Source organism: Malus sylvestris, chromosome 10, assembly GCF_916048215.2.
Source record: "Malus sylvestris chromosome 10, drMalSylv7.2, whole genome shotgun sequence".
NCBI lineage: Eukaryota > Viridiplantae > Streptophyta > Magnoliopsida > Rosales > Rosaceae > Malus > Malus sylvestris.
Window position 1 is genome coordinate 34,238,838 of NC_062269.1, and position 26,180 is coordinate 34,265,017.

The 26,180-nt window shown below is 36.8% G+C and overlaps 5 protein-coding genes across 7 annotated transcripts; 1 reads left to right on the forward strand and 4 right to left on the reverse strand.

Annotated features, from left to right (window-relative positions):
- The first annotated feature begins 2,255 nt into the window (after window positions 1-2,255).
- LOC126588067 (protein UNUSUAL FLORAL ORGANS-like) lies at window positions 2,256-4,173 on the forward strand. The gene has a single exon (XM_050253204.1). It carries the CDS (start codon window positions 2,615-2,617, stop codon window positions 3,932-3,934), a length of 1,320 nt encoding a protein of 439 aa, XP_050109161.1. The 5' UTR covers window positions 2,256-2,614; the 3' UTR covers window positions 3,935-4,173.
- A 456-nt stretch (window positions 4,174-4,629) lies between these two features.
- LOC126588068 (GTP-binding protein ERG-like) lies at window positions 4,630-8,759 on the reverse strand. 2 transcript variants are annotated; one of them, XM_050253205.1, is made up of 8 exons: window positions 8,141-8,757; window positions 7,230-7,319; window positions 6,680-6,825; window positions 6,118-6,276; window positions 5,951-6,017; window positions 5,623-5,730; window positions 5,360-5,499; window positions 4,630-5,271 (listed from the first exon to the last, which is right to left on the reverse strand). In XM_050253205.1, the coding sequence occupies exons 1-8, from the start codon at window positions 8,633-8,635 to the stop codon at window positions 5,187-5,189; spliced, it is 1,290 nt and encodes a 429-aa protein (XP_050109162.1). In that variant the 5' UTR covers window positions 8,636-8,757; the 3' UTR covers window positions 4,630-5,186. The 2 variants fall into 2 exon arrangements, 1 of the variants encoding a protein (XP_050109162.1); XR_007611309.1 differs by having other exon boundaries at window positions 5,125-5,271; window positions 5,604-5,730; window positions 8,141-8,759.
- Window positions 8,760-10,707: 1,948 nt separating this feature from the next.
- On the reverse strand, window positions 10,708-15,759 carry LOC126586303 (protein SUPPRESSOR OF FRI 4-like). The gene is made up of 7 exons (XM_050251112.1): window positions 15,389-15,759; window positions 14,246-14,346; window positions 13,303-13,429; window positions 12,787-13,163; window positions 12,037-12,182; window positions 11,858-11,911; window positions 10,708-11,162 (listed from the first exon to the last, which is right to left on the reverse strand). The coding sequence occupies exons 1-7, from the start codon at window positions 15,580-15,582 to the stop codon at window positions 11,091-11,093; spliced, it is 1,071 nt and encodes a 356-aa protein (XP_050107069.1). The 5' UTR covers window positions 15,583-15,759; the 3' UTR covers window positions 10,708-11,090.
- A 599-nt stretch (window positions 15,760-16,358) lies between these two features.
- LOC126586304 (uncharacterized) lies at window positions 16,359-18,762 on the reverse strand. 2 transcript variants are annotated; one of them, XM_050251113.1, is made up of 3 exons: window positions 18,542-18,762; window positions 17,817-17,926; window positions 16,359-16,829 (listed from the first exon to the last, which is right to left on the reverse strand). In XM_050251113.1, the coding sequence occupies exons 2-3, from the start codon at window positions 17,911-17,913 to the stop codon at window positions 16,606-16,608; spliced, it is 321 nt and encodes a 106-aa protein (XP_050107070.1). In that variant the 5' UTR covers window positions 17,914-17,926; window positions 18,542-18,762; the 3' UTR covers window positions 16,359-16,605. The 2 variants fall into 2 exon arrangements, with proteins under 2 accessions (XP_050107070.1, XP_050107071.1); XM_050251114.1 differs by having other exon boundaries at window positions 16,359-16,826; window positions 18,542-18,744.
- A 2,577-nt stretch (window positions 18,763-21,339) lies between these two features.
- Window positions 21,340-25,012, reverse strand: LOC126587653 (zinc transporter 1-like). The gene is made up of 3 exons (XM_050252742.1): window positions 24,315-25,012; window positions 22,802-22,951; window positions 21,340-21,738 (listed from the first exon to the last, which is right to left on the reverse strand). The coding sequence occupies exons 1-3, from the start codon at window positions 24,933-24,935 to the stop codon at window positions 21,433-21,435; spliced, it is 1,077 nt and encodes a 358-aa protein (XP_050108699.1). The 5' UTR covers window positions 24,936-25,012; the 3' UTR covers window positions 21,340-21,432.
- Between the last annotated feature and the right edge of the window lie 1,168 nt (window positions 25,013-26,180).

Here is a 26,180-nt window from a genome sequence, read left to right on the forward strand (position 1 = left end):
CTCAAGGGGCTTCGAATAAAGTTTTTCGTTGTTCACGCCATTTGTCCAACTACTGCAACAAAGCCCTTCAATGAATGGGATTGGATTGGACATATGACCCGACAAAGTCTTTTGTGTCATACACACCACCTGCGTTTAGGGTTGCATGATGTCTTTCCAACCAAGTACCAAGTAAAACAGTAGTGATAATACCAACTTAGAGGTAGATTCTCTGCCCTCCTATTTTCCTTGTCTTCTATTTGTGTGGTCACAGTTAAATCACGTTAATATTTTATATTACTATTTATTTTATTTTATTGTTTTTATAAAAAAATAATATAAAATGTTAACGTAGCTTAACCGTGACCACACAAAACAAGAGGGCACGGAAAGTATGAGGACAGAGAATCTGCCTTCTACCAACTTATCCAATTAATATTAAAATAATTACCCTATTTGCTTCCTTAAAATAATACAACGGTCGTTAATGATGTGCACAACTACAATTAGATGAGGCATTTAGGAGCATTGCATCAAGGAGTTTCAAAAGATGATGAATTTAAAGTCGGTACAAATGTTGTTAATTAAGTTTCTTGTTTTACTAACATATATGTTAGTTGTTGAGATTTAAAAGAGATACAAGTGAAATTTATAGGACATGTTAGTGTTGAATTTGAGTTTCGTCACATCGTCGGAAATCTAAGGTTTGAGTTCAGTGTCGGAGGGTTGAGGTTCAATAAATATGTCTAAATACGCATTTTGAGAATAAGGTTCAATGTGAGTTAAATTCTAGGTTCAAATTAAGATCTTAAAATAAAGAAAATTTTGCATGAACCTATATCTCTTGTTCTAACATTTCTTATCATGTGATATGAGGATCTACATGTGTGTTTACTCGGGTCTAACTAGGGTCCTAGACTCCTATATTGTAGCTAGGTTCAAGGCCTATGTTTGAGGAAGGGGTGAACTACAGCACATGAGTGGATTGGAGCATGAAGTTCAAGGTGCAAGTTTACGCTGATGGTCTCAGGTCAACTAGGGTTTGAGCCGTTTGAAGGTTTAGGTTTGGTTATGGGGTCTAAGTCTCTGGTATGGGTAAAGTTTTCATCTGTGCAAAGGAGGATCATGAACTTAAATTTCATGAAATAAAGTTGCTAAATATGATATTTAATATGAGGCTTTAAGACACTATAAAAAATTATCATTTGCTTGATGAATAACGATTCGTTAGACAAAGAGTCTTTACTTTATAGAATATCATGTTCATCGAGTAAAAATGATCAACGTTTTGGTTTTTGCAGAGACTTTGACTGAACGAATAGAGTCCACGGGTCAAGTTATAGTCGTCAGGTAACTTTGCCTTATGAAATTTTGTTAGGCAAAATTAGAGGTGACAAAATGGTATTTGGCCCGAGAAAATTTTTTCATCTAAAGGTTTTGTTTTGTTTTGTTTTTTTTTTTTGTTTTTGTGAGATTACATCTTAGACTAAAAATTATGAAATTCTAAATTCACAAATTTCATCTTATGAACCTAGGTGATATACTTTTTCCAACACGATTGAAGGCACTTCTAAGTCCCTTCTCTTTCCCTCAAGATGACACTTGACTACAAGGAGAAAAACACCAGATAGTATACACGTGTTTCTTTTTAAATGTTTATCCACCCGCTTACTGCTACGCATACAAATCAGTCTTCACGGTGCATGCTTGTCCGCTTGTTTCAGACTTCAGAGGCTTCCAACTCGTGGAAAGTTGAATTGGTTGCATTCACTTTGAGGAGTTCGTACTTGTATTGTGAACAATGATCGGTTTTAATGCTAGGATCCAACTTCTGTTGCCTCCTACTGTTCCTCTCTCTCTCTCTCTCTCTCTCTCTCTCTCTCTCTCTCAATAGTTACACGTCTTACCAACCTCGGCCTTGACAAAACAACACCAAATTGACCGATGCATCCATCAGAATCACTGCGCTCAGGAAAAAGGTAATATAAAAGAAACCAATATGCAAAAGGGAACATTAAAGAGACCATCCAAAACAAACCAAAGCCCCTTGAGCTATTTTGGGCACTACATTTTTAACACGCAAATGAGTTTCTCACACTATTTTTTTTCTTTGATCATACAGATATCTGTTTAATTCTTATTTGTAAATCGAATAAAACAAAAGATAATCGGAGGACAAAAATAATGAGTTTCAGAAAATGGAAAAATATGCAGAAATCAGTTTACTATTAAAAAATTCACCTATCCAAAATTTTCTTCTATATATGTAGTGAAGTTTCAGCTTCTTTCTCCTAGCCTTCAAACCCTTCACTCCAATCCCATGAAAGTTAACAGCAAACCATCCTTCAGGTGACTGCCATCACTTGCCTCTCTTGCAGTTCTTTCTTCTTCACCCAATAGAAACCCATGCCCTTTCTAAAACCCAACTGAGAGATTTTATGTTCACATCTTTCAAAACAAAATTCCCACTTTTCAACTTGTGAAAAAAAAGCAAGCTTGCATGTAAGCACTTATTTCCCAAATTGGCTTACTCTTCAATTCCCTTCAATTTCTTTGCTTGCATTCCACTGAACAAGTACTAAAATTTAGAGGCATATTTTACTTATAAGCCCTTGTCATCCAACACATAAAAAAGATGGAACCTTTTCATCCTTCTCTCACCTTTCCCTTCTCCTACACCTTCAACACCACTACTAGTGCACTTGGTGGTGGCATTGCTGAAAATATAGCCACATCATGTCCTAATCCATGGATGGATGCTAGGATATGGTGCAAGCTCCCCCATCGGCTCCTCGATCGTGTCATCGCCTTTCTCCCACCGCCTGCCTTTTTTCGCTCTCGATGTGTCTGCAAGAGGTGGTATGCTCTCTTGTTCTCCAACACCTTTCTTCAGCTCTACCTCGAAGTATCTCAGCGCCGCCATTGGTTCCTGTTCTTCAAGAACAAGAGCCTCAGGGGAAGCTACATATACAGGAACAACATTGGAGGAAGCAACGGTGACAGCAACAGGGGTGGTACTAATTGTGAAGGTTATCTTTTTGATCCTTATGAACTTTCATGGTATCGCCTTTCGTTCGCTCTACTTCCCTCCGGCTTCTCCCCAGCTTCATCTTCCGGCGGTTTAATCTGTTGGGTTTCGGATGAGGCTGGCCCGAAAACTCTCATTCTATGCAACCCAATTGTTGGTTCTATGTCTCCATTGCCTCCAACTCTAAGACCAAGGCTCTTGCCTTCCATAGGGTTGAGTGTCAACCCTACGTCCATTGATGTAACTGTTGCTGGAGACGACTTGATCTCTCCATACGCTGTGAAAAACTTGACTGCCGAGAGCTTCCATATCGACGCAGGCGGGTTTTTTTCGCTGTGGGGAATCAATTCTTCCCTCCCAAAACTCTGCAATTTCGAATCAGGTCAAATGGTTAATGTTCGAGGAAGATTCTACTGCATGAACTACGGCCCTTACAGTGTCTTAGCCTATGATGTGGCAGCAAACAATTGTTGGACGATTGAGGCCCCCATGAGAAGGGCCCTGAGATCTCCAACCTTGATGGAGAGCGGTGGGAAGCTGCTTTTAGTTTCTGCAGTTGAGAAGAGCAAGCTCAACGTGCCAAAAAGCTTGAGGATTTGGGGGTTGCAGGCTTGTGGAACAACTTGGGTTGAGATGGAGAGGATGCCGCAGCAGCTCTACGTGCAATTTGATGACCTGGAGAATGGGAATGGGTACCGTTGTGTTGGACATGGAGAGTTCATCACCATCATGATTCTGGGTTCCGACAAGGCGTTGCTGTTCGATATGTCCAGGAAGAGGTGGCAGTGGATTCCTCCGTGCCCTTACGTTCATGCTGGGGTTGATGGGGACTTGCATGGCTTTGCTTATGAACCCCGGCTCGCTACGCCGGTCACTGGGCTGCTTGATCAGCTCACTACAATTCCTTTTCAGGCTTTCAGTGCTTAGGAGGGTTCAAGTTGCAATGTGATCTAAATATGTAGCCGTAGGAAAGTGGCAGTGATGTCGGTGTTAGTAGGTTTAGTCCAACCTACTGAGGAGCTACTTGTTATATTTGAAGTTAATCTGCTATGTATTTTGTCGTTCTCTTCTACCTGGTGTATGAAACAGGAGATAGTTCGCATAACTATTGTGATAAATGTAATAATATTTCCCGGAATTAACTACAAGATTGAAAACGGCTAAACCGCCTATTGGACTGATTATAATAATATGGTATCAAACTCGTCATTTCTGAAAGTCGAAGCTAGGACTTTCCGCTTAAAACTGGAGAGGAATTATACCACTTTAGGTAAAGGGGAATGTTTTAAAAGCTTCTCTTTCCGAGATCTATCATATTTTTCCATTTTTAAGCTGCTGTTTTAACCGTTAATCAAATCATCAACAAGTTTTCAAATGATGAAACGAAGGATTAGTTGACAACAAAAGCTGCCAGTCAGTCCATACTAGATATTCTTACTCTATTATCAGGGAATGGGGTATATACGCGACGAGTGAGACATTCACATGGAGATTACACGGTTCTCTTAAATCCGAAACTCATGACTTTGCATTAAACCCGAAACTCATGATTTCCTTAAGAACAAGCATGAAGCTTGCGGAGCATACAAATCAATCCCTGTACTCCTTTAACACATGTTGAATTTTACAATTCCACAAGCAAAGTAACATTCATAAATGGTTTCTTATCAATCACAGATACGAGGATTTCGAACAGTATACCATAAAAGGTACAAGTTCAAATTAAAATCAAATGAAAGAACCTAGCTTAAGCTTTCTTATGTTCGTATGTTCGTACATAAGCACAAATTTAAGGAAAAAAAAAAACAAGAAACAAGGGGTTAGTATATGATGAAGAGATCAAGAGACTTGCTATTGTATATTCTCAAAAATTTCGGGACTAATGTGTTTGCCTGCCAAGTTGGGGTCTTCCAGTTATTTGTCACCCACCTCCATCCCCAAACTAAAGCTGAAAATTTTTCTACCACTCAAAAAAGCTGCAACACTGGATGGCCTTCAGAAAGTCGATGAAACTTCCTTTATATACACTTCCAAATAGGGTGGATCATAGGGTTGCAATTTTTGACATTCAACTCTATTCATTAGACTCGTCGTTAAGTCTAACCTTACAAATAAGGTGCCCTTCCATCTCCTGATGGATCGTATCCCTTCTTGACATTCAACTCGATATTCCAATGTATCATTTCAGTCTAACCTGGAGAATGAGATGGACATCCCTCTTGAAGATGGACCGTAGCTCCTCATTAGCTTCCATGCCAATTCTCCTGTTTCAGAAGCATGTATTTCAATTCAAATTGGCTCGTGTTGAAAGCAAAAGCAGTGATTCCAATATGCTAGGACTTCAGTATTTACCCTATTTTATTGCCCTTCTTTCCTACAAGAATCTTGCGTTGACTTAATTTGTTCGTGATAAGATGTTGTTCAATCCGAAGAGAGCCATCTCGCAACTCCTTCCAGTCCATCAACCGATGTTCAATAGTGTATGGGATTTCCTAAACAAGCAGAAATTGCCATTACTGAAGATCCTCAAATTGCTTATAAATTCAGACCTTGGGAATGAAAATATAATCAGATAGAAATGATAGCCTCAAAGTACCTCGAAACTGAAGATATACCTGATGCACATGGTCTAACAACCTTTCTCGGACAACTTCTAATGATATATTCTTCATAACTTCCTCAGTCATGATGAATGGATCTTCATCCCAAGACCGTTTAACGGCCTAAACATAAAAAACCACTGAAGAACTGAGATGTGGGATATAGTGGACACCAGTAACATTCGCTAGAAAGATGAGCAGATACATGTAAACCAGACATATCTTGAAAATTCTTTCCAACCAAAACATAAATCTAAAGAAGGCCTTCGTAATAGAATATTTTTGACAGGTAAATGTCACAGGAAATGATGACAATGAAGGCAATACTAAAATGCTCACATGCCTGATCCATCAAATATTGAGTAAGATCTTTCACTCCAGAGCCCTTCAGACCAGAAATCATGAAACGCCTACAAGGTTAAAGAAAGAAATAGATCGTCAGATATACTTTTAAGAACCCTGGCGAAAAGAGAAAACACACCATCTTTGATTTTGTAAAAGGAAACACACCTTTCATAACCAGGAAGATCTTTGAATTCCTCAGCAACCTTTAACAAGTCTTTCTTCTTCTCAACTAAATCAACCTTGTTCATACATAAAATTCGCTTTTGCACTGGGTGTGCTAGTGCTCCCATACGCTTGATCAATCCTATAACCCTTACATCAGGCCTATATAGATGGAAATACAAAGAACCGGGTGATTAGGGACCAAACACTGATGAAATTTAGAAAAAATTGTTAATAAACTTGAGTGGCTGAAATAATGCAGGGAATGAGGATAATGGCTGAAATAAAAAAAAATGCACTATTATCAAAAGCGATAAACATTTGCCCAAATGGAATCCACCTGCCATATATATCTAGCTCTGATGCCTATGTTTGTTTCATGCATATTTAGAACCATAACACTTGTGAGCTATTGTAAAATATGGCCATCTAATAGCTTGCTAGGATAGGTTTCCTTAGAGTCAAGCTTGCTAGGATAGGTTTCCTTAGAGTCAACCATGGGATTACTTGAAGAAAAAAAAAAAAAAAAAAAGTTACAGGGTATCATATGGAATGAATAACTAACCTGGTAAGATGCCTATGGACGTCAAATATAACTATGAGCACATTGTATAAAGTAACTGAACTCCAAGCACTTTCTACGCGAACCTTGAAATCCTTGTAAGGACATCCCTTGTTGCTTAATGTAAGACCTGGAGTATCAAAGAAACACTGCATAGGCACACATGAAGACAGTCAATAAATAGCTCAAAACATTGATAAACAACTGCAAGATATGTCATACACCACAATTTCTGTGCTCCAGTCTGTGGGGAGAAAACATAATAATAACATGTCTACACATAAGTAATCGACGAGAATAATATGCAAAGACAACCCATCACCATTACCTTTCCTGTATCAAACACACTCATCACTATATGAAAGTAAGTGTCCCAAGCTCATCACATTTTTGTTGTACCATAATTTCATAAACAAAGAACTAGGATAAAGAAATGAATTGCATATTGTAATTCGAATAATTTTCAGAGCTCATTAGGACATAATATAACTTAATCAAAGCATTCCCAGTCCAGAAAACCTGGTCGATTATAAGCTAAAAACAAGAAACATACAATTTGTGTGTCTCCTTTTGTCATAACTCCTAATACTTCATGAGTAGTGGTGTTTGTCTTCCGTGAAACAGCGGAAACCTTCGTCCCAACCTATAAGAAATGCAGAAACATGTTATAAATCTGCACAATCTGTCACCAGAAAGGTTCTGGTTACAACAAAAGCCAGTAAAAAGTATACAATCCTCTGATATGGTAAACTTTTTTTAAAAAGAATATTACCACAAAATCCAACAAATTACATAGTTTACGAACAAAGTATATCTCCCAAGCCAGTACATATCTCAAATAGGGGGATTTCAAAGCTTCTTCATTTGTTTCCCTCCAAAGAAATTTTTGTTGGGACAACTTCAGACATATTAAGAAGCTCATGCCTGCTTTGGCCTCAAGAACTATTTGATATCTATCTGAGTAAAGTGCAGTGACCATGAACCAGCTATTGATATCGCTTTCAGACAAATTAGGCAGATTGTACCATATCCATGGTGAATATAACATAATACTGAGCGACACAGACGAACCCTAGTTGCCATAAAATATTAAACCATGACCAGCTAGGCAAATGAAAGAATCCACAACACCAAATTTACCCAAACCCTTGTCCAACGAAACAATCAAAAGCTTCCAACACTTCATTATAGTCATCCTATAGGACTAGCGTATACCCTACTGAAAACCCCATCACAAAATCATCTTCTTTTTTCCCGGAAATGAATCGCCAAATCGTCAAACAAACTGTTAAACTACTTAGCAGTTCAAACCAAATCATAAACCACAGTAACACAGTCATCATTTAATATTATCATTAACTAAACCAACACCATATCCAACAGTTAATTAAACCTCCCCCCTCTTTTTCTCCCTCTCTCTTCTAAATTAAACACGTTTAAACCATAAAATCCAAAATAACAAACCATATAATTAGTCAGAGCAGACTTTCCCGCATTCGGAGCACCAATTATCCCTACAGACAGCGCCTTTTGGTCCTCCTCCTTCACCATTTCCTCCTCATCCCCTGATTCCTCATCATCTGCGCGCTCCAATGCTGCCTCGAGAAGCGCCTTAGCGAGCACTCTACTCTTTTGCTCCTCCTCTTCCTCCAAACGCTTCAATTTCTTCTTCTGGGCGTCCACCCCGATCGATTTATCAGCTTTTGATCTGTACTTGTTGTCCCAAGTCGGCTTCTGAGGAGTTTTGGGCTTGGAATCCGAACCAACGGATGGTATGGCGTAATGGGTACTGTCAAAAACCGAGTCCGAACCATTTTCGGGGTCTGAGAAAGATGGGTTGTGACCGGAGTCGTCCTCTTGCGGCTGAGCTGCATAGAACCGGTGGAACAAGGAGGCTGGGTTTAAAGGGGTTTTGGTTGGTTTTGAAGAGAGGGTTCTCAGAACTCTCAGAGCTTTCATCTCAGCTGCTAGATACCAAGCATCGAGAGAGAGAGAGAGAGAGAGAGAGAGAGACAGAGATTGGCTTTGTGTGCGTGGGCGGGCTGTTGGGGTTTTAGGGGTTTAGGCTTGAGGCTTCGTCTTGTCACTCTATATTGCTACGAACAAGTGTTTCTATTTTTATTTATTATTTTTTTATTTTTAATTTCTATGGTCGAATTTTTTTTTGGTTCATTTCTCTCTCTTTCTTATAACTAGCCTTCATCAAGCGTGTAAAAGACATTTTTTGAATTACGACGATCTACGCACGACTTACACGTTTTAAATGTATTTATATCTGTAAATTGACAAAATGAAAGTCAAATGAATAATCTTAGATCATGCTATAAGAAATCCCTCATAAACCAATTAAAGCAGCTGAATTCACATAATAAAATCGATCTCTATAGAATTTACATTAAGAATAGATAAAATAATATTCAATAAACAATTGATTAAATCACATTATTGTTAGTCTATTGTGAAGTTAAGTCCACCCCTCCCCCCGTGTAGATAATGTCGTTTGTCAAAAAAAAAAAAAATTTGATAACTAATTTAATCATATTATTATCCGCGTGCGAAATATCTTTTTATATAACCAGCATTAAATGCCTCTTAAGATATTTTGAACGTGTTTAAAAATAGAGAAAATAATATTGAATGAACAACTGATTGAATCACATTATTGTTAGATCATTGTGAGGCTAAGCCCTCTGTAAAACGCGTGCAGAAGACATTTTTTGAATTACAGCGTGCTACACACGACTTACACATTTTAAATGTATTTATATGCTTAAATTGACAAAAGAAAAGTCAAATATTTAAAGTAAATGAATAATCTTACATCAAGCTAGAAGAAACCCCTCATAAACCAATTAAAGCATCTAAATCCACATAATAAAATCGGTCTCCATAGAATTTACATTAAGAATAGAGAAAATAATATTTAATAAACAACTAATTGAATCACACTATTGTTATCCCATTGTAAGGCTAAGATCACCCCTGCCCTCTTAATGTAGATAATATCGTTTGTTAAAAAAAAATTTATTTGACAACTAATTTAATGTTAAAATAAACAATTGATTGAATCACACTATTGCTAGCCATTGTGAGGCTAAGCTCATTCCCCTCCCCTTTAGTATAGATAATATCGTTTGTTAAAAAAAAAAAATCATTTGACAATTAATTTAATCACATTATTATCCGCATGAAAATACATTTTTTATAACCGGTGAATCACATTATTATCCACGTGGGAAAGATATTTTTTTTATAACCGACATTACACGCCTCTTATGATGTTTTGAACGTATTTAAAAATACATAAAATAATATTTCATGAACATTTGATTGAATTACATTATTGCTAGCTTATTGTATAGTCCTACTTTTTAAAAAAAAAAGTTGTACTAATTTATCACTGGCGCTACGCGCCTCTTAAGATGTTTTGAACACAACATTCATGATTTTCCTTATTTTTTATTATATTTTTCTTTCCCTTTCACGTGGGCACCATTAACTTTCACTCATCCTTCCATTTTTTTTATTCTTTTCTCTCTTCCCACTTATATTTATATTATATTTTATGATGACCAAATTACCTATACATTATTTAATATATTATATTGGGCTGCTTTTGAATTTATTTGGTTGAGAGGCAATTTTATTCTAATATTTTTGTCGAAGCCGCGACACCAAATCAGAACTATTCACTGCCCTATTCGTTTTATATATAATAGATTAGTATTTTTTTTATTAAAAGAACCAGTTTGTGGTTTCGCTTCGGCAGAATTACAACTACTTTAAAATCCAAGGCCCCAGGTGTTATTCTACCATGACGAGGTGGATTTCAGTATGCCGGGAACACAACTTGATCCACTAAATATCATAATTCAATGATTGAATTTTTTTTTTTTTTCAAATATCCAATTACTTGTACTATAACAGTTGATGTACCTGACTATTCCCAGCACATTGAAAAATTTCTCCTTGGATGATGCAGCCAAAAATATAATGGCATAAGAAAGTCATAACTAAAAGTTCAAAAGCCCTATAATAACATCATTATTCATAAATAATACCAAGTTACTAACCACATTTGAAATATTAGTCAACTGAAGAATATTGTCGATGAACAAAATGGAATCCTTTAAATATCCCTAATCCTAAAAAGTTTGCAACAAAATCTATGGGGAGTATGAAAAAGAATATGAAAGTTACATTATATCTTGACATTTTTGCTCTTCTACTTCACGTTCTTGCAAAGAATACAACACGAATCTACGACTGGTTAGTCCGGTAAACCGCCCTTCACTTCGAATAAACTCTGCAGGACATGGAGCGTGCATCGGCATGAGATTCCCAGGTCCATACGCCAGCATGAGATTCCAAAGGCGCAAACACTGTCATCGTCGTCCCATTGCTGCTATTTGATCTAAAATGCCATTCGACCAGCAAGCCTGCCCTCCATAATCCTTCTGTCTATGGCAGCATCAATTGAACTCATCTGAAAAAGAAAACCGCCATGAGATCATCAGAGAGGGACCGTGTGCATGATTCACTTGGCTAAGCCAGACAAAATGGATTGGTCCTATGATCTAACCGAAGAGATACCAAACTTTATGAAAGAATCTGACCTGGCCAAGTCTGGTTTCACCGTTCAATGATAAAATAATGTTGCTACAATTAACAAAAAAATTGTTGGTCTTGCCATTGTTTCACTCGAACCCCCACACCGCAAAAGAAAGCGTGGGGAGAGTGAACAACAGATAAATCTAAATTTTAAATGAGCAAATATATACATTCCATAATTAACTGAGTACGATGCTAGATAGGAGAATCCTTGAGGCCATAGAAGCAAGCTTGTCAAAATTGTAATCACTAACTAACAGCAAAATTATTGTAAATACCTACTTGAACCTTTTGATGCAGTTGCGTGGAAACCGGAGAATGGCAGTATAAACAAAACAGCATGCCCATCAACCAATTGGGTTGGAAAGCAGAAAGACAGACGATTGAAGGTTCACATGTTCTTTGTTAATTTGTTTCGTTTCAAAAGTAAAAGTTCAAATTCATACAGTAAATACCTCTCTAATCAGGAAACAATTGGTAAACAACCCAATCTGAAAAGCCTGAACATAAAGCCTACCTAGCTGGTTAGAGCAATGCAACTCCATAAATTAAAGAGGTAGTATGACTTACCTGGCTAGTTTCATCATGCACCTGATACTTTGCCAATGACATTCTTCTTTCCTCCTGCAAATAAAATTAACCAATTTAACAAGTTAGCAACAAGTTCCTAACAAAAAACAAGTTAGCAACAACGAACAAGACTAGCAAAGTGGAAAAATAATCATTTAGGAAAATTAAGAACGACTTACCATGGACATAGCCTCATCATCCCAAACTAGATACACCTCATTAGCAGCTGGCTGGGGAGCAGGAGCTTTGTTTGCAATTACAGGGGGTGGTCCAATTGATGGACCACCAGTGTTCGGACCAGATGCATAAGAGTGTGAATTAACACCTGTAGTAATTAAATGAAAAGGATACGTCAGATTCACAAGCCTTGCACATATGAAATCAACAATCCAAAGGCATCATCAACATGGAGAATTAAGCAATGTGGGAGGTATTCATTATTGCAGCGGGAAAATAAATAAGGGTTAGCATACCGGAACAATTACTAGAAGGAACATAAAAGATGCCTTTGTAATATTCAAACATTTAAGATAACAGAGCCAAAACTAGCCGTTGATAGCATATCCAAATTTGAAGTGACTAAAACAGAACTCTCTACAAGGATCTCAAAAAGCAACTTGAATGCTAAAGAACAAAAGAAAATCTGAGGCATCTACAACTTATTTTATCAGACATGAGGGATAAGTAGAAGTTAAAGCAAGAAGACAGCTCTGACACCATACTGCTATCATGCACGCAAAGGAAAAAAAACATATTTTTGAATTTTTTGACTTTAAACGAGTCGAACTCTTCCAACACTAAAATAATCTTCAGTTTTGAAATTTTCGAAATGCAGACAATTTGAATTGCTTTTAATAATTATATAAATCAATAATAAGAAATCAAAACTGAGGCACTTAGATAACTGCTTGTTTGGAAAGCTTTAGCACCTTGATAAGCATCTGTTGAGCCTTTAACTTCAGCTGGAGAACTAAAGGGAACACTGGTTGAAAGCAAAGGAGGAGAAAAGGGAGAACTTTGTGTTGGTACATTATTTATACCAACAACAGGAAACAGGGGTTGTGATACAGGAGCAGGAGGCATGGATGTAGTAAGCCCAGGAGGAGCTATATGTGGAGGCAGAGGTCCGGGGATTGTTGTTGATGGTAGAGGTGGCCTCCCATTCTGCACAGGGAACAATGGTTGCTGCACATAACCCAATGAGGAAGGAGGAGGTACTGAGATTGATGGAGGCTGTGGATACCATGGCTGGGGACGAGGTGGAACTTGCCAACCATTCGGAGGCACTCGAACTGCAGAACTGTACCTGGAGTGAACAAAAACCAAAAGAAACAAACAGATAAGTTGTTTATGTAAATGCTAATTATGTACTGCAGACAACATAATTTTAAAATTTCACAAAGCTGGTTAGAGAGGATATGCAAGAAACCTGACAGAAAACATACATTGGCCGCATTGCACCCAAAGGTGGTTGGGGAGGATATGCAATCCCCATCGAACCTGGCACCATACCACCAACAAACTGGGTTGTTGGGATGTCTACTTTAGCTACTTTTGATGGACCATCTTCATCTGCATATAAATAGAGATATTTAGAAAATAAACTTACTATACAAGATTAATACTATAACTTCAAAAGAAGCCATAAACTACTCAAAATGATAGGTATTGTACACTTTTTCTTTATTTGATTTGTCTTTAGCTTATAAATGAGACATCACTTTCAAATTTATTGCACAGACAAGATAACACCATGACAAAACATGTTATGCAGAATTCGTATGCACAGATTAGGACATCCGGATCCATGTGAATGAGTATTTGCAAAAGTATACATAAGCACAACTTGGTTCAACCAAGAACACATGAGAATTTGAAAAACTATTACATGGGCAAAATACAACCATCAAACAACTTATATTACATGGATACTGCTATGAACACTCTGATGGTATATCTAATTCAATACAAACAAAGAAGTTCAATATCAATGAGTCCATCTATGCATAGTTGCATGTACCAGCACATCCAGGTCATAATTTAATGTGAGTCAAACCCAACGATATCATAAACCAGTTGAATTTGAGCAAAAGGTCGTACCCAGTGCACAAGGCTCCCGCTTTACGCAGAGTCTGGAAGAGGTGAATGTCGGCTAGCCTTACCCCCATTTATGGAGAGGCTGCTCCCAAGTCTCGAACCCGAGACCTACCGCTCATGGGCGAAGGCACTTGCCATCGCACCAAGTGCGACCTCTAAACCAGTTGAATTTGAGCATTAAAATAAAATAGAAATTCGCATGTCATCAAATACCAATGATGTTAACATAACATTAAAATAAAATATCAACAATTGTCTGGATAAACATCAATATTTGTATGGATCCTTTACCTTCCTCTCCATAATGTGCAGCCAAAACGTGAGGTGGGATTCCTTGCATCCCATATATTTCAATATCCGTCGACTCCCTGTCAGCCTTCGCATTGGGAACCCTATAAAATAGAGTTTTAACAGTTTGAAAATCAGTAGAATGAAATTATGATAAGGAATTATTTGAGGCACAACTTATATATAGTCAACATTGTTTAACCCTACTCTATAATAGTTCATGAAAAAGATCCAGTGAGATAGTGTAACTACAAACAATTAGTAACTACAACCGTCTATGACAAACTTATTATGTTCCAGTTAGAAAAATTGAACCATGGCTTTTGATTATGTTTTTTTCTTATTAGAAAAATGGAAGACAGGTAACAGTTCAAGTAGAAATATATTGACAGTTACATTTTGGTCCTAACTCCTAATACAGTAGACAAAGTTTAAGTTTAACTTCATCATCAGCATATATTCATATCCATTACAGAACTACCTACGGGCATAAAAACCCTCTTAAACTTATACGGGTAAGAGTTTAAAGCAATAGACTATCTTCCTGAGGTTTCATGGGCTCTCTTATTATCAAGCAGGCCCCATACGTATATGAGTTCACATTACAGTATTTCCCAACAAAAGGAAACCCAATTCATATTAACAGCCTCATTGTTTCCTGGATTCCCAATTCTACCAAAATTACAAGCACTCACAAAATATTCCCCAGTCCCATACTTTTGCACTTGATCCACCTTCAAGCTACCAAAATTATAAACACCTACAACCCAACTTTGCTCGAAAATGTAAGAAACAGTCAGAGCATATCAATTCCATTGATTATTAAGTTGCCCCTATGCAGCTAACAAAAAGCTAAAATCCCAAACTATCTTTCCAGCTAAAATTTTCTACAACTGCCGAGCCCACATTACAAAATTAACACCCAAGTCCCAAATGTCCAAATTGTTCGATTTTTCGTAACCATGAATTTCTTAGAAGACATAAATCTAATTATAACAAAACAAAAACGATAAATATCATAAATTTACACAGCAAAAACAAAAACTCATCAATATCATATTCTAAAATAACAAATTCAGCGACGAAACAAAAAGAAAAAGAATTAGGGTTTTTGACAATTGGGGGAAAAGGTATAGAAAGCCATACTTGGTGACGCTCTCTTTGTGGACCTGGAGGACGTGAATGGCCATGCCGCCGGCGGTGGAGAGCTTCTTGTGGCAGACATGGCACTTAAAATGCTTGGCTTTCTGGTGCTGCACCAGTATCTTCTCATCGTCGAACTCTCTATCGCAGTAGTAGCACCACACCTTTGACGCCACTCTCTTCTTCTTCTTTCCCATATTTCCCTTCTTCCCCCTCTACCCTCCTTCTGCAACCCTTCTTCTTCCTCCTCTGGTTTTTCTCCTCCTTGTCTTCCTCTCTCTCTCTCTCTCTCTCTCTCTCTCTCTCTGTGAGCCTTCGGTTTTGGTATTTGGGTTTTTGTTTTGGGGTTTTTTCTCCCTGTGATCTGTGATTTGTTGAATTTCATGTATTTGTATTTATTGTTTATAAATTTTTATTTTTACCGATTCAGTAATTGGCTAGGGCTTTTTCCAATTGGTTTTAGTAGACTAGAAATAAATATAAATTTATAAGGCTGGGCACATATTGGGTTTACCCGAGTTGAGGGCCAACTCACTTCTTGGACCAGCGTAGTGTCATTAATTTACGTATTATGTCATATGACAACGTGATAGTCACACTCAAATTTACTGAAACGCATGTTGTCTCATGAGAGTGTAATTCATCAATTTTCTTTCCTTTGGACGAAAAGTTTGTTACTTGATAAAGTTTAGACTTGAAATTACTTAATCAAACCGCCATTCGCAATTGATCTCATCTAATTATGTTGCGATTTAATAACTCTCTTTCAATAAGATATAGGACATGCTACTTACCGGAAATTGGTATTCATGGGTATCATTCTCATTCCCGACATATCTTGCATTTACTGACACACATGACATGCCCTGAACGTGACTTTCCATGAACTTTTACACATAAAACCCATCTCAGTTAGTTCCATCCAAAATGTTTGACAATTGCCATGAGTTAAGAAAAAAATGTAAGAGCACCATTTTCCTCCAACACTCAGATTTAACTGAAAGACAAAGGGTGATTGAGTACATCTATAGTTGCTAGTAAAATTACAACCAGAAAGAAGCTTGTGATAACATCGTCTCAGGTTCAATAGCAGCTGGCAAAGACGAAAGTAAGCGTACATGTATCAAATGGATTCTTAACCAATATCTAGCCTGCAGACTGCAGCATTTAAATTTAAGTTCTTCGTTCTTCCTACAGTGGAAACGGGGAAGCAGCATATCCTACTCTTCTTTCTTGGAGGATTGGGAAGAACCATCAGTATCACCTTTTAACTTGCTTACACTAGCTTCGGCTTCAGCAAGAAATGCAGGATCAGGCTTGTGTTGGTCTGAAGGCTCTTTCATTGCCATGTATATGTAAAATGCGATAACTACGTTGACAGATATAACAGCAAGGAATCCACTCAACAACGTGAGTGAATATGGAGACATGTCGCTTACACCTGCTTCAAATGAATAATCAGAGAACCAAAAAGGAAAACTGAGGCAAGAAACTTTAACAGAAAACAATTAGTAACCCCATTCCCAAATCCTAGCTAAAAAAATGTTGATCCAGTTATCATATACTTCTCCAATAAGGCAAGTCGTGAGATCAAGTCCTAAGATTGTTGACCACAGACATTCACTCACAAGATTGTGATAAGGGCATGCCTTCTCTGTAATTTTGTTATATGCACGCAAGGGATTAAGTTCTCTCTTTAAGTTTCCTACAACAGTAGTGCCTTAGACAAGATTATCCACATTCGGAAATCTAACTTCTAACAGTTGGCACTAGTTATACTTGACGATAGGATGCCATCTACATCTTATAAATCACATTCACTGTAGCAATTATGTAATTCGCAAAAACAATATAGATCCTAATGACAATTTTTTCACGGAGGTCATTGGTTGGAATTTGGAAGCAAGATTTAGAAAACTTAATTGAGATAAAAATTTCAATTATCACAACACTAAGAGTGAGATGGACAAACTCTAAGGTGCCGTAGGAACTAAAAGCTTTCGTGTCTCTCAGTGTGGTCAGCACTGGGTGTTTCTGAGCAGCGAGGCTTACACCCATTTGCATTAGTTCATCCAAAGTTCCTTTCCCTTATGCACAAATTATTGAATAAGCCATCTTCCTATTAATGTTAAGGGGTCAACTGAGCATCTCACCGGTGGGATTGCATACCCGGACAAATCAGAAGGTCATAAGGACTTATATACAAAATGCAATCTAGAAATGGTCTGCTTATTTAGAACAAAAATGGGTAAGCACACAAACATTATAAAGAAGAATACTTCGGCAGATAATTGTATAGCAATATAGCACTAAGAAGAAAACCACCGCATAACTAGTGCAAGCTTTTCTTAGATTGACTCTAAGAGGGACCTCAAATAAGATGCAGTATTATGAAAATGACTTAAAGCAGCACTTGACACAGTAGCCTTACCAGGAAGCAAATTATTGTTAAACGCATATAATATTGCAACAGGAATTATCCACATAAACATTGACGCAGTAACAAACTTTTGTATCACGCCTGCCATTGTTATCTCCAATCTACAGAATTAAGAGGAAAACAATCAAAACCAACAGAACAATAAGTCATAAGCAAACATTACGGACGGAGATCTGTAAAAGACTATCAAGCCAGATATGCAACTAATAGGCCATATTCATATTTCATTGGCATCATTGGTAGCATTTAGCTTATGCACGTGAATTTCGGTACAAATAACTGAAACCAGTTCCTATCTGTACCTAAACATTATTCTTAATGATCGTAAATTCATTCAAATCAAAACTTAATCAAATACCCATGGAAAAGAAAGAATTGCTGACATGAGTGAAATACAAATTTGATATAGATGTCTCTTTAGGATACTTCTATGCAGGGCATAACTGAAGTATTAACTACTAGATTTTTACTGGGATATGAGATACCACTTGAAAGCAATCCATATACAAATAAAGACAAAAACTTTTCAGTGCAATCAATCAAGAAGCAATCACCAGTGAAAAAAGACGCCAAATTTCAAAACTTTACATGGTTTCTGAACAGGGTAACACAGTATGAGACTGACCCAGAAAGATCTAAGCTCACACAGACATTTAATCGAACACTTGGTGTGCGCATACTCAAACGACAAAATAATGAAGCGAGAAAGAGCGTACCCAAGCGACAGCCTTGGATCGGGAGGTTGAAAGTAAACTAGATACGATTTGACTTCCCAACGTTAGCTTGGCTGTTGTGCAAGCCGATCGATTCCGCTACAGAAATTGCATATTCTGTGTGATATAAAACAGCTCTGAAGTGGATGTTCGAACAATTCACTTCGGAAACAAAACCTGTGCTTTGGGTGCTGGAATTCAGAAGCAAAGCTTCAAAAACAAGAGGCTGCCTGCTGCGCTGGCTAGGTGCGCTACAATTATGAGCCGTTGAGATCTATCCTACGGTGAGTGGTTTAAACGAGCTCATGTGTAGAAACGGGTAAAATATTATGGGGTAAAAGACTGTTTACTACCCTCATGTTTCGTGGTTTTCAACATTTAGTACATCAATATTTTTTCGTCTCAGATTCATACCTAAAGTGTAAATTTTGGGACAATCTCATACATCCGTTAGTCAAACTGTTAATTTTTCTGTTAACTGTGACGTGACACACTGACTGGGCACCACGTGTCATCCGAGTTTTTTTTTTTTTTTTTCTTTTCTTCTTCCTTCTTCCTTCTTCTTCTTCCTCCGACTGCAACTTTCTCTTTTTTTTTTCTTCCTCCTTCTCCTTCTTCCTTCCTTCCTCCTTCCTTCCCTTTCTTCCCCTTCTTCCTTCTTCTTCCTTCTCATTCTCCTTCTTCTTCCTCTGAATCTGGGGAAGCTTTTTTTTTTTTCTTCTTCTTCTTCCTTCTCTTTCCTCCTTCTTCCTTCTTCTTCTTCTTCTTCCTCCAAATCTACCCAGATTCAGTTTTTTTTTTCTTTTTTTTTTCTTTTTTTTTTCTTCTTTCTTCTTCTTCCTCCGAATCTGCCTAGATTCAGTTTTTTTTTTTTCTTTCTTCCTCCTTCTTCTCCTTCTTCCTTCCCCTTCTTCGTTCTTCTTCTTCTTCCTCTGAATCTGGGGGAAGATGAAAGTTTTTTTTTTTTTTTTTGGAGGAAGAAGAAGAAGAAGAAGGAGGAAGGAAGGAGGAGGAAGAAGGGGAAGGAAGAAGGAGAAGGAGGAAGAAAAAAAAAAGGTTGCAGTCGGAGGAAGAAGAAAAAAGAAAAAAAAAAACAAACAAACTTCCCCAAATTTTGGAGGAAGAAGAAGAAGAAGAAGGAGAAGGAAAAAGAAGGAGGAAGGAAGAAGGAGAAGGATAAGGAGGAAGAAAAAAAAAAAAAAGTTGCAGTCGGAGGAAGAAGAAGAAGAAGAAGAAGAAGGAAGAAGAAAAAAAAAGAAAGAAAAAAAAAAAAACTCGGATGACACGTGGCGCCCAGTCAGTGCGCCACGTCACAGTTAACAGAAAACTTAACAGTTTGACTAACGGATGTATGAGACTGTCCCAAAATTTACACTTTAGGTATGAATCTAAGACGAAAAAAACTTGATGTACTGAATGTTGAAAACCACGAAACATGAGGGTAGTAAACAGTCTTTTACCCAATATTATGAGATCGTTTGAAACACCCAACCACGGTAAAATATTATGAAATCGTTTGGAATGCTAATAACAGTCTCATAAGGAAATAGCTTATTTTTTGCTATGATTTGTGTTTAATTTCACTCTTTCTTTTGAAACAAATTTTGTGTCACTTTATTTTCTAAAACACAATTATCATCTCATTTTGTCACATTCTATCAAATTTTTAAGAAAACTCTAGTGTGGCCCACCTATATGCTGACATGTTTGCCACATTTGCTTATCAAAGCTTTGGTTCCACCTCATCTCTGATCCTTATTTTGTCGAATAATACTTGGTTACTCAAACATAAGTAGGAACTCTTAATAAAAAATTTCAAAATTGTTCATTGTCAATTTATATAACTTCATGTTTATAATCAGAACCGTTCAAATTATAAATCACCCTATAAAAATCATCTCTACAAAAAATCTATGATTAAAACAAAGTTCTATGAATGGTTCTGATCATAAACACAAAGTTCTATGATTAAAACACTAAGAATTTTAAGTAAGAACTCATACTCATTTGTGAATACCCAAGTATTGTTTTATTTTGTTGGCCGCTTTATGTGCCTCCAACTCGAACGGCAAACGCACATACTAAGTACTCTTGTTATACATTAACAGATGATACTAAGTACTCTTGTTATATATTAACAGATGAAATAATCATTGCACATGCCACTTTATCTAGAAAATGCTATCTCCACTTACTTTTGCCACCAAATTAATTAATAGTTTACTTCAAAGACAAAATCAATCGGGATTTGAACTTTTATCATTTTTAGCTTATTTATTTGGGAAATGTGATTTTCACACTTTTTATGTATTTTCTCTTTTTCATAATTGTTGGATTGAATAAATAAAAAAAGAATTAAAGGATATACATAAAATGATGAGTAGAAAGAGTAAACAGAAATGCAAAAATCATTTCCTCTATCTAGCTAACATAATAAACCTATGTTTTCTAAAGCCCTTTGAGTTAGATCAATTAGTGAGAGAGGGTGATCTAATTCGTCAGAGTTAGAATTGATTCAGGTTATCAATCAACGGTGATTTTCTCACTCTTTTTTTCCCTTGGTGTTCTCCTCTCGATTATGTTTTCCATTCTTTGTAATGCCGGCAAGTTGGAAGGTATACATTAACATAAGAAAAACTTGTGAGATATGGAGACTAGTTTCCTACTCAACATTTTAAAAATGAATCATGACATATATCCCATCTTACTATGCTAACATATGATTGTTACCTTCATTCGAAGTTTTTGGAAACTTTCTTGTGGATGGAAGAATTAGATTATTTTTACTAACACATTGGGCATTACCAAAATTCCGTTAGACTATATTACAAGATGAAAGTACACAGAGAAGCCTAAACACAAAACACGAAAAAGCCCTGATTACATTAAAGTATTTATGCCCATTTGGCCAAGAGGGACATACATCCAGAGCCCAGAAGAAGTGAGATATTAGCCCCAAGCTGGATCCTTAGATTGCTCTGCATTCTAGGGTTCATGAAATCTGCTGCTAGTAGGTCAACCAGAGCCATGTATATTAGGATCCCAGCTGATGCAGAGTTGAAAACTCCTTCCACGATTAGAGCACTTGGGCTGGTCTCGTTGTAAATGTTTGATATTCCCATTCCAACACCAATTCCAATTGGGGTTGTGAAGGAGAAGAAAAGCACCATTGCTGCAATGGCCCTGGACTTAAAGTTGGCCTGCACAGACAATGGAAACATCATTTATAAATGTAGAAATTGTAATGGAGTTTAACCTAACTCAACTCTAAAATGTTTCGAGATTTGGGGAGAGGGGAGATAGTTTGTTTTGTCACCGGTACATCAGACAACGAAATTTGTACAAAGACAAGTGTATATATCTAGTGACAAGACAATTTTACATTACTGTGGGATTATGTATAAACTTGTGGGACTAGGGACCCTCATTGGTACCCTAAAAAATGAATGTTGACTTTCGAAAAATGCTGAGATGAACTGATGTGTGAGGCATTTTAGTCGTGATGAAATGCAGTTGGATCCTACAAAGGATATGCATGACCTCTGAATATGCACCTAGAAGATTACGTGACAACATCAACAAGACGACCATTTGGAGCTCTAAAACCCCACAAAATGGTACCCATATGGCCATGTGAAAATCGGTAAATGGCTAGAACATCATAATATGTATCCTACTATTGAATATCACATTGGAGGGGAAAGGTGGTTTATATTTGGCTTTTGAGAAAATTGGAGTATTGGTCTCTAAAAATTGCCTAATTAGAGTTTTAGTTATGAATTAAAAGTTCATGAGTATTGATCCTTTAATATGTCATAATAAGAAGCAATGGGTCCTTGTTAGTAATAGCATCAGAACTTCTGTCAAAGTAAATTGTTTAAAGGGGAATATAACATATGAAAGTTCATGGACCAAAACTCCAATTCGACTAAAATTCAATAACCAATCTAATTTTTTATTCCATATTTTTAAGAGTAATGCTAGGTAAACCAAATTTCTAGACCAAATTTGCAAATATGATGTCACTAATAGAAGAATAAGTATGCTAACCGACAGTTAAGTAATAATCCAATCATTATCAACCACATCATTTGGTTTAAATGTTGGTTTTTCTAGCACTACTCCAATTTTAATCTACTAAAAGAGATTCAAATTTAAGTGTAAGACAACAAGCACGTTGCCCTAACTAGCTGGTCACCATTTATGCAGGGGGATTAAATGATAATGAAACAAGAATGTAATGTTTGAGGAAATTGATGATACCTGAGTTATGCACCCACCAAGGCCCATGCCTTCGAAAAATTGATGGAAAGTAAGAGCTGCTACTAGAGGTTTGATTGTCTTGGGACTCTGTGAGGCACCTAAAGATATCCCAATAATGACTGAATGAACCAAAATTCCCATCTCCAGAACCTAAAAATTATTCATGCAAAGAATTTACATAATTAAATCAGAAAAATTGCATAGATAAAAATAAAAATAAACACTTGTAAATTAGAAAACTGCCATTAACATTTCAAAATTTTCATTATGTAAAACTCATAAGTCTTTTTCTTATTAATTATAAAAAATATTGAGTAAAAAATCAAATTTTTAGAATGCTAAGACCAAACACAATCATGGGCTAAAGGCCAAATTACCCCATTTATTCCCCCAAATCCCCCCCCCCCAAAACCCAACCCAATCCAAGCCAAATCTTTGGGCTAAATGCTAAAAGCTAAACCCAAGCCAAATTCCCTCCAAGATTTAGCCCACATACGTGTGGACTCGCCTAAGCCCAGCCCAATCTCGGCCTGGTCACGAGCTCTACTCGCACCACGCAAGCTGAAGCCTTCAGCACCTGACAGGATGAGACCCACTGTCAGGGCCGCTGTCGAATCATGAGCCCAATGGCTCTTTTGTTCATCCGATGGCTGACATTTTTGGATCGTTGGTTGATCCAACGGTCTAAATTTCAAATTTTGTTTTTAAAAAAATGTTATTTTAAAATACATTGAATCGAACAGCTGAGATCGAATATAATCAAATCTAATGGTAAAAAAAAAAAAATCTAACGATCCAAATTTAAATCCAACGGCTAAAATAATTAAAAAAAAATTATTTAACTCAAAATTCATCAAAAAAACTCTATAAATACCTATGTATTTGTTCAAACATCTACACAAAACTCACTTTTCTCCTACAATTCTTCCCATTTCTATAAATACCTATGTGTGTGCTTCATCTTTATCATGTGTTTTGTATGTGCTTCACATGTGTTCTATGTGTCTTGTGTGTTTTATGTATTTTGTGTTTATACATCTCTATCATGATTTTCATATTCTTTCATAGTATTTCATGAGTTTCATGTATCGATTTAGTGATTTTTCAATATTTATTGGAATTTAAATATTTTTAGATTAAAATGTTCATAAAATTAATTTACGATAGTCTACATAATTATTTTTTAAAAAAAGTAAATTTAAGAAAAAAAAATAGCCTAAGTTCATTTTTTAATAATTCCGGGCTAAAATTTTAGGCTAGAAGGATTTGAGCAGAAAAGTTGTTTCTAGACTAAAAGCTAAATTTTCCGGGCTAAAAAATTTGTCTTTTAGCCCAAAGATTGAAGATGGTCTAATAATAATTATCTTAAATTAAATTAAACACCCCAAAAATAGTTAATATAAAAGAAATTGATAAAACTGGAGAGTAAAAAACAGTGAAAACACTGACCAACCCAACAAAATGTATCACCAAAAAATTGAACCATTAACTTGAACATGCAAACCAACTCTACCTGTGATATCACTCGATGCCTAACAATTTCGAAAGAAGAAATCGAATCCTCCGGTGCAATCGCGCCAGAACCGTGAGCATGGCCGTGTGTGGCATGTGTGTGAACATGCACATGACCCTCGTGCAACCCATTCATCTCTTCATCCTCCTTCACTGGCAGTGCTTTGGTGAAATGTGATCTTCTATAGTAGCTGGTGGCAAAGGTGTCGATCATCATCGTCCCAATCGCCGAAAGCATGGCAATGAAGCCGGTAAACGGGAAGCTGCCCCACGGGGTTTCGCTGAGGCAAGGGCTTGTCAAGCTCTCAAAAGCATCCGGTAGCACGTGGATGAACCCTGTTGCTAGAATCACACCGGCCGCAAAAGCCTTGATCACGAAGAAGATGTCGTTTTCGGGGTTTAGGGCCGGAATTTTCTTGCCCAACATTGGAAGGGAGACACCAAGGAAACTTGCTATGAGGATTGAACTTATCGCAAGTAGCTTGAACTTGAGGACTTTGAACTTGTCATGGTCTAGGGTTTCCGAATTGCATTCACATTCGGCGGAAACCGAGATGGGGACAAAAAGAAGGAGAAGGAGAAGAGGAAGAGGAAGTGTGTGAGTTGGAGTGAGCTTTTTCATGGCTATCAGTGAGAGGGGGGAGGGGGAGAAAGAGTGGGAGAGAAGGTTTTGAAATGGGGTTGTGGAGTGGTGAGCTGAAGCTCACTTTATATATGAGTTGGAGAATTTGGGAAAAGCAAAGGCATTAAGGTAAAAATGGCGACATGGAAAGGGAAGTGGGGTTGGCAACTGTATGGTTGGCGAAGCCAAATGACGACATTATGTGTTAATGCAACAGTTTAAAGCAGGTTGGAGGATTTTAATTAGGTTTTAAACTTTAGATCACTATGTAAACTGTCACTTATGACCACTGACTGGGACTCGGGCACTTAAGTATTTATTAGGGATGGCAGAAAAAAGCCCTCAATGTTCCATCTTTGAATGGAATTAGCCAGCCATTGCATGAGCATGGTTGTTGGTCAATACTTAGGAAAAGGAATTGACTTGTCGTGTGGGGCACATCAAGCAACGGTTTTGATTTGAACAAAAAAGGTTAATTCTGGTCATGTGTTTTGGGTCTTGACTCATAGTCATGTTTCAGCATCAGCAAGTAACATAGATTAGGATATATGATTGTCGCACCGTCATATTGTATTATTAATTTATTTATATTATAATATATATTAATTTATTTGTTAAGACGTATCAATCATATTATACAAGTAACAGTGTGGTAGCTAGTAAAAAATTAATATTTAAGATGACAATTTCATATATTGCACTCACACGTACCAAAATGTATCAGAAAGGACAAAAAAATTCTTTACATTTTTAGTCTTCTTCTAAGAAAGTACTGTTCAATACGGTAAAGAGCTTTGTTTTAGGAGGTCTGCCTTTGAAATCAAAAGTGACGTACTGTAAAACGTTGACAATTTGTAAACCCCGAATCGCATCGATGAAACATTGTAGGTGCCACTTGCACGTGCATCAATGGTTGATATCCTGAGCACTGGAGTATGTCTCCTGTTTCCTATATGTTTACGTTGAAGTCGAGTGATTTTCCAACATCGATGGCAACAATACTACTGATATTCCTTAAAATCAAAACATTATAGAGATATTTATTTTTGAAACCAAACAACAAAAATATAAATGCATGCCAGTTGCATTTCAACATTTTTTCATCCGAAACAAGCTTTATAGTTTGTATCAAATACCATACGCAAAAAGTACAATAAAATATAGAAAAAGAATAAGTTCTGCGTTAAATATATATATATATATATATATATATATATATATATATATATATATGCTAGAAAAAGA

Bases quoted from the DNA above. Each gene is read 5' to 3' on its own strand.
- LOC126586304 (XM_050251113.1), bottom strand. From the start codon at position 17,913: ATGGCAGGCGTGATACAAAAGTTTGTTACTGCGTCAATGTTTATGTGG. The intron at 16,830-17,816 runs GTAAGGCTACTG...ATTCATTTGAAG, and splicing joins TAACAATAATTTGCTTCCTG to CAGGTGTAAGCGACATGTCT.
- LOC126588068 (XM_050253205.1), bottom strand. From the start codon at position 8,635: ATGAAAGCTCTGAGAGTTCTGAGAACCCTCTCTTCAAAACCAACCAAA. The intron at 7,320-8,140 runs GTTTGTTATTTT...CATTTCTTATAG, and splicing joins CTGCTCTGACTAATTATATG to GTTGGGACGAAGGTTTCCGC. The intron at 6,277-6,679 runs GTTAGTTATTCA...CCATCTATATAG, and splicing joins GTCCATAGGCATCTTACCAG to GCCTGATGTAAGGGTTATAG.
- LOC126588067 (XM_050253204.1), top strand. From the start codon at position 2,615: ATGGAACCTTTTCATCCTTCTCTCACCTTTCCCTTCTCCTACACCTTC.
- LOC126586303 (XM_050251112.1), bottom strand. From the start codon at position 15,582: ATGGGAAAGAAGAAGAAGAGAGTGGCGTCAAAGGTGTGGTGCTACTAC. The intron at 14,347-15,388 runs GTATGGCTTTCT...TCTATTTTATAG, and splicing joins CACAAAGAGAGCGTCACCAA to GGTTCCCAATGCGAAGGCTG. The intron at 12,183-12,786 runs GTGCTAAAGCTT...TAATTACTACAG, and splicing joins CTCAACAGATGCTTATCAAG to GTGTTAATTCACACTCTTAT.
- LOC126587653 (XM_050252742.1), bottom strand. From the start codon at position 24,935: ATGAAAAAGCTCACTCCAACTCACACACTTCCTCTTCCTCTTCTCCTT. The intron at 22,952-24,314 runs GTAGAGTTGGTT...AATAATTTTTAG, and splicing joins GGCATCGAGTGATATCACAG to GTTCTGGAGATGGGAATTTT. The intron at 21,739-22,801 runs GTATCATCAATT...TTGTCTGTGCAG, and splicing joins TTGGTGGGTGCATAACTCAG to GCCAACTTTAAGTCCAGGGC.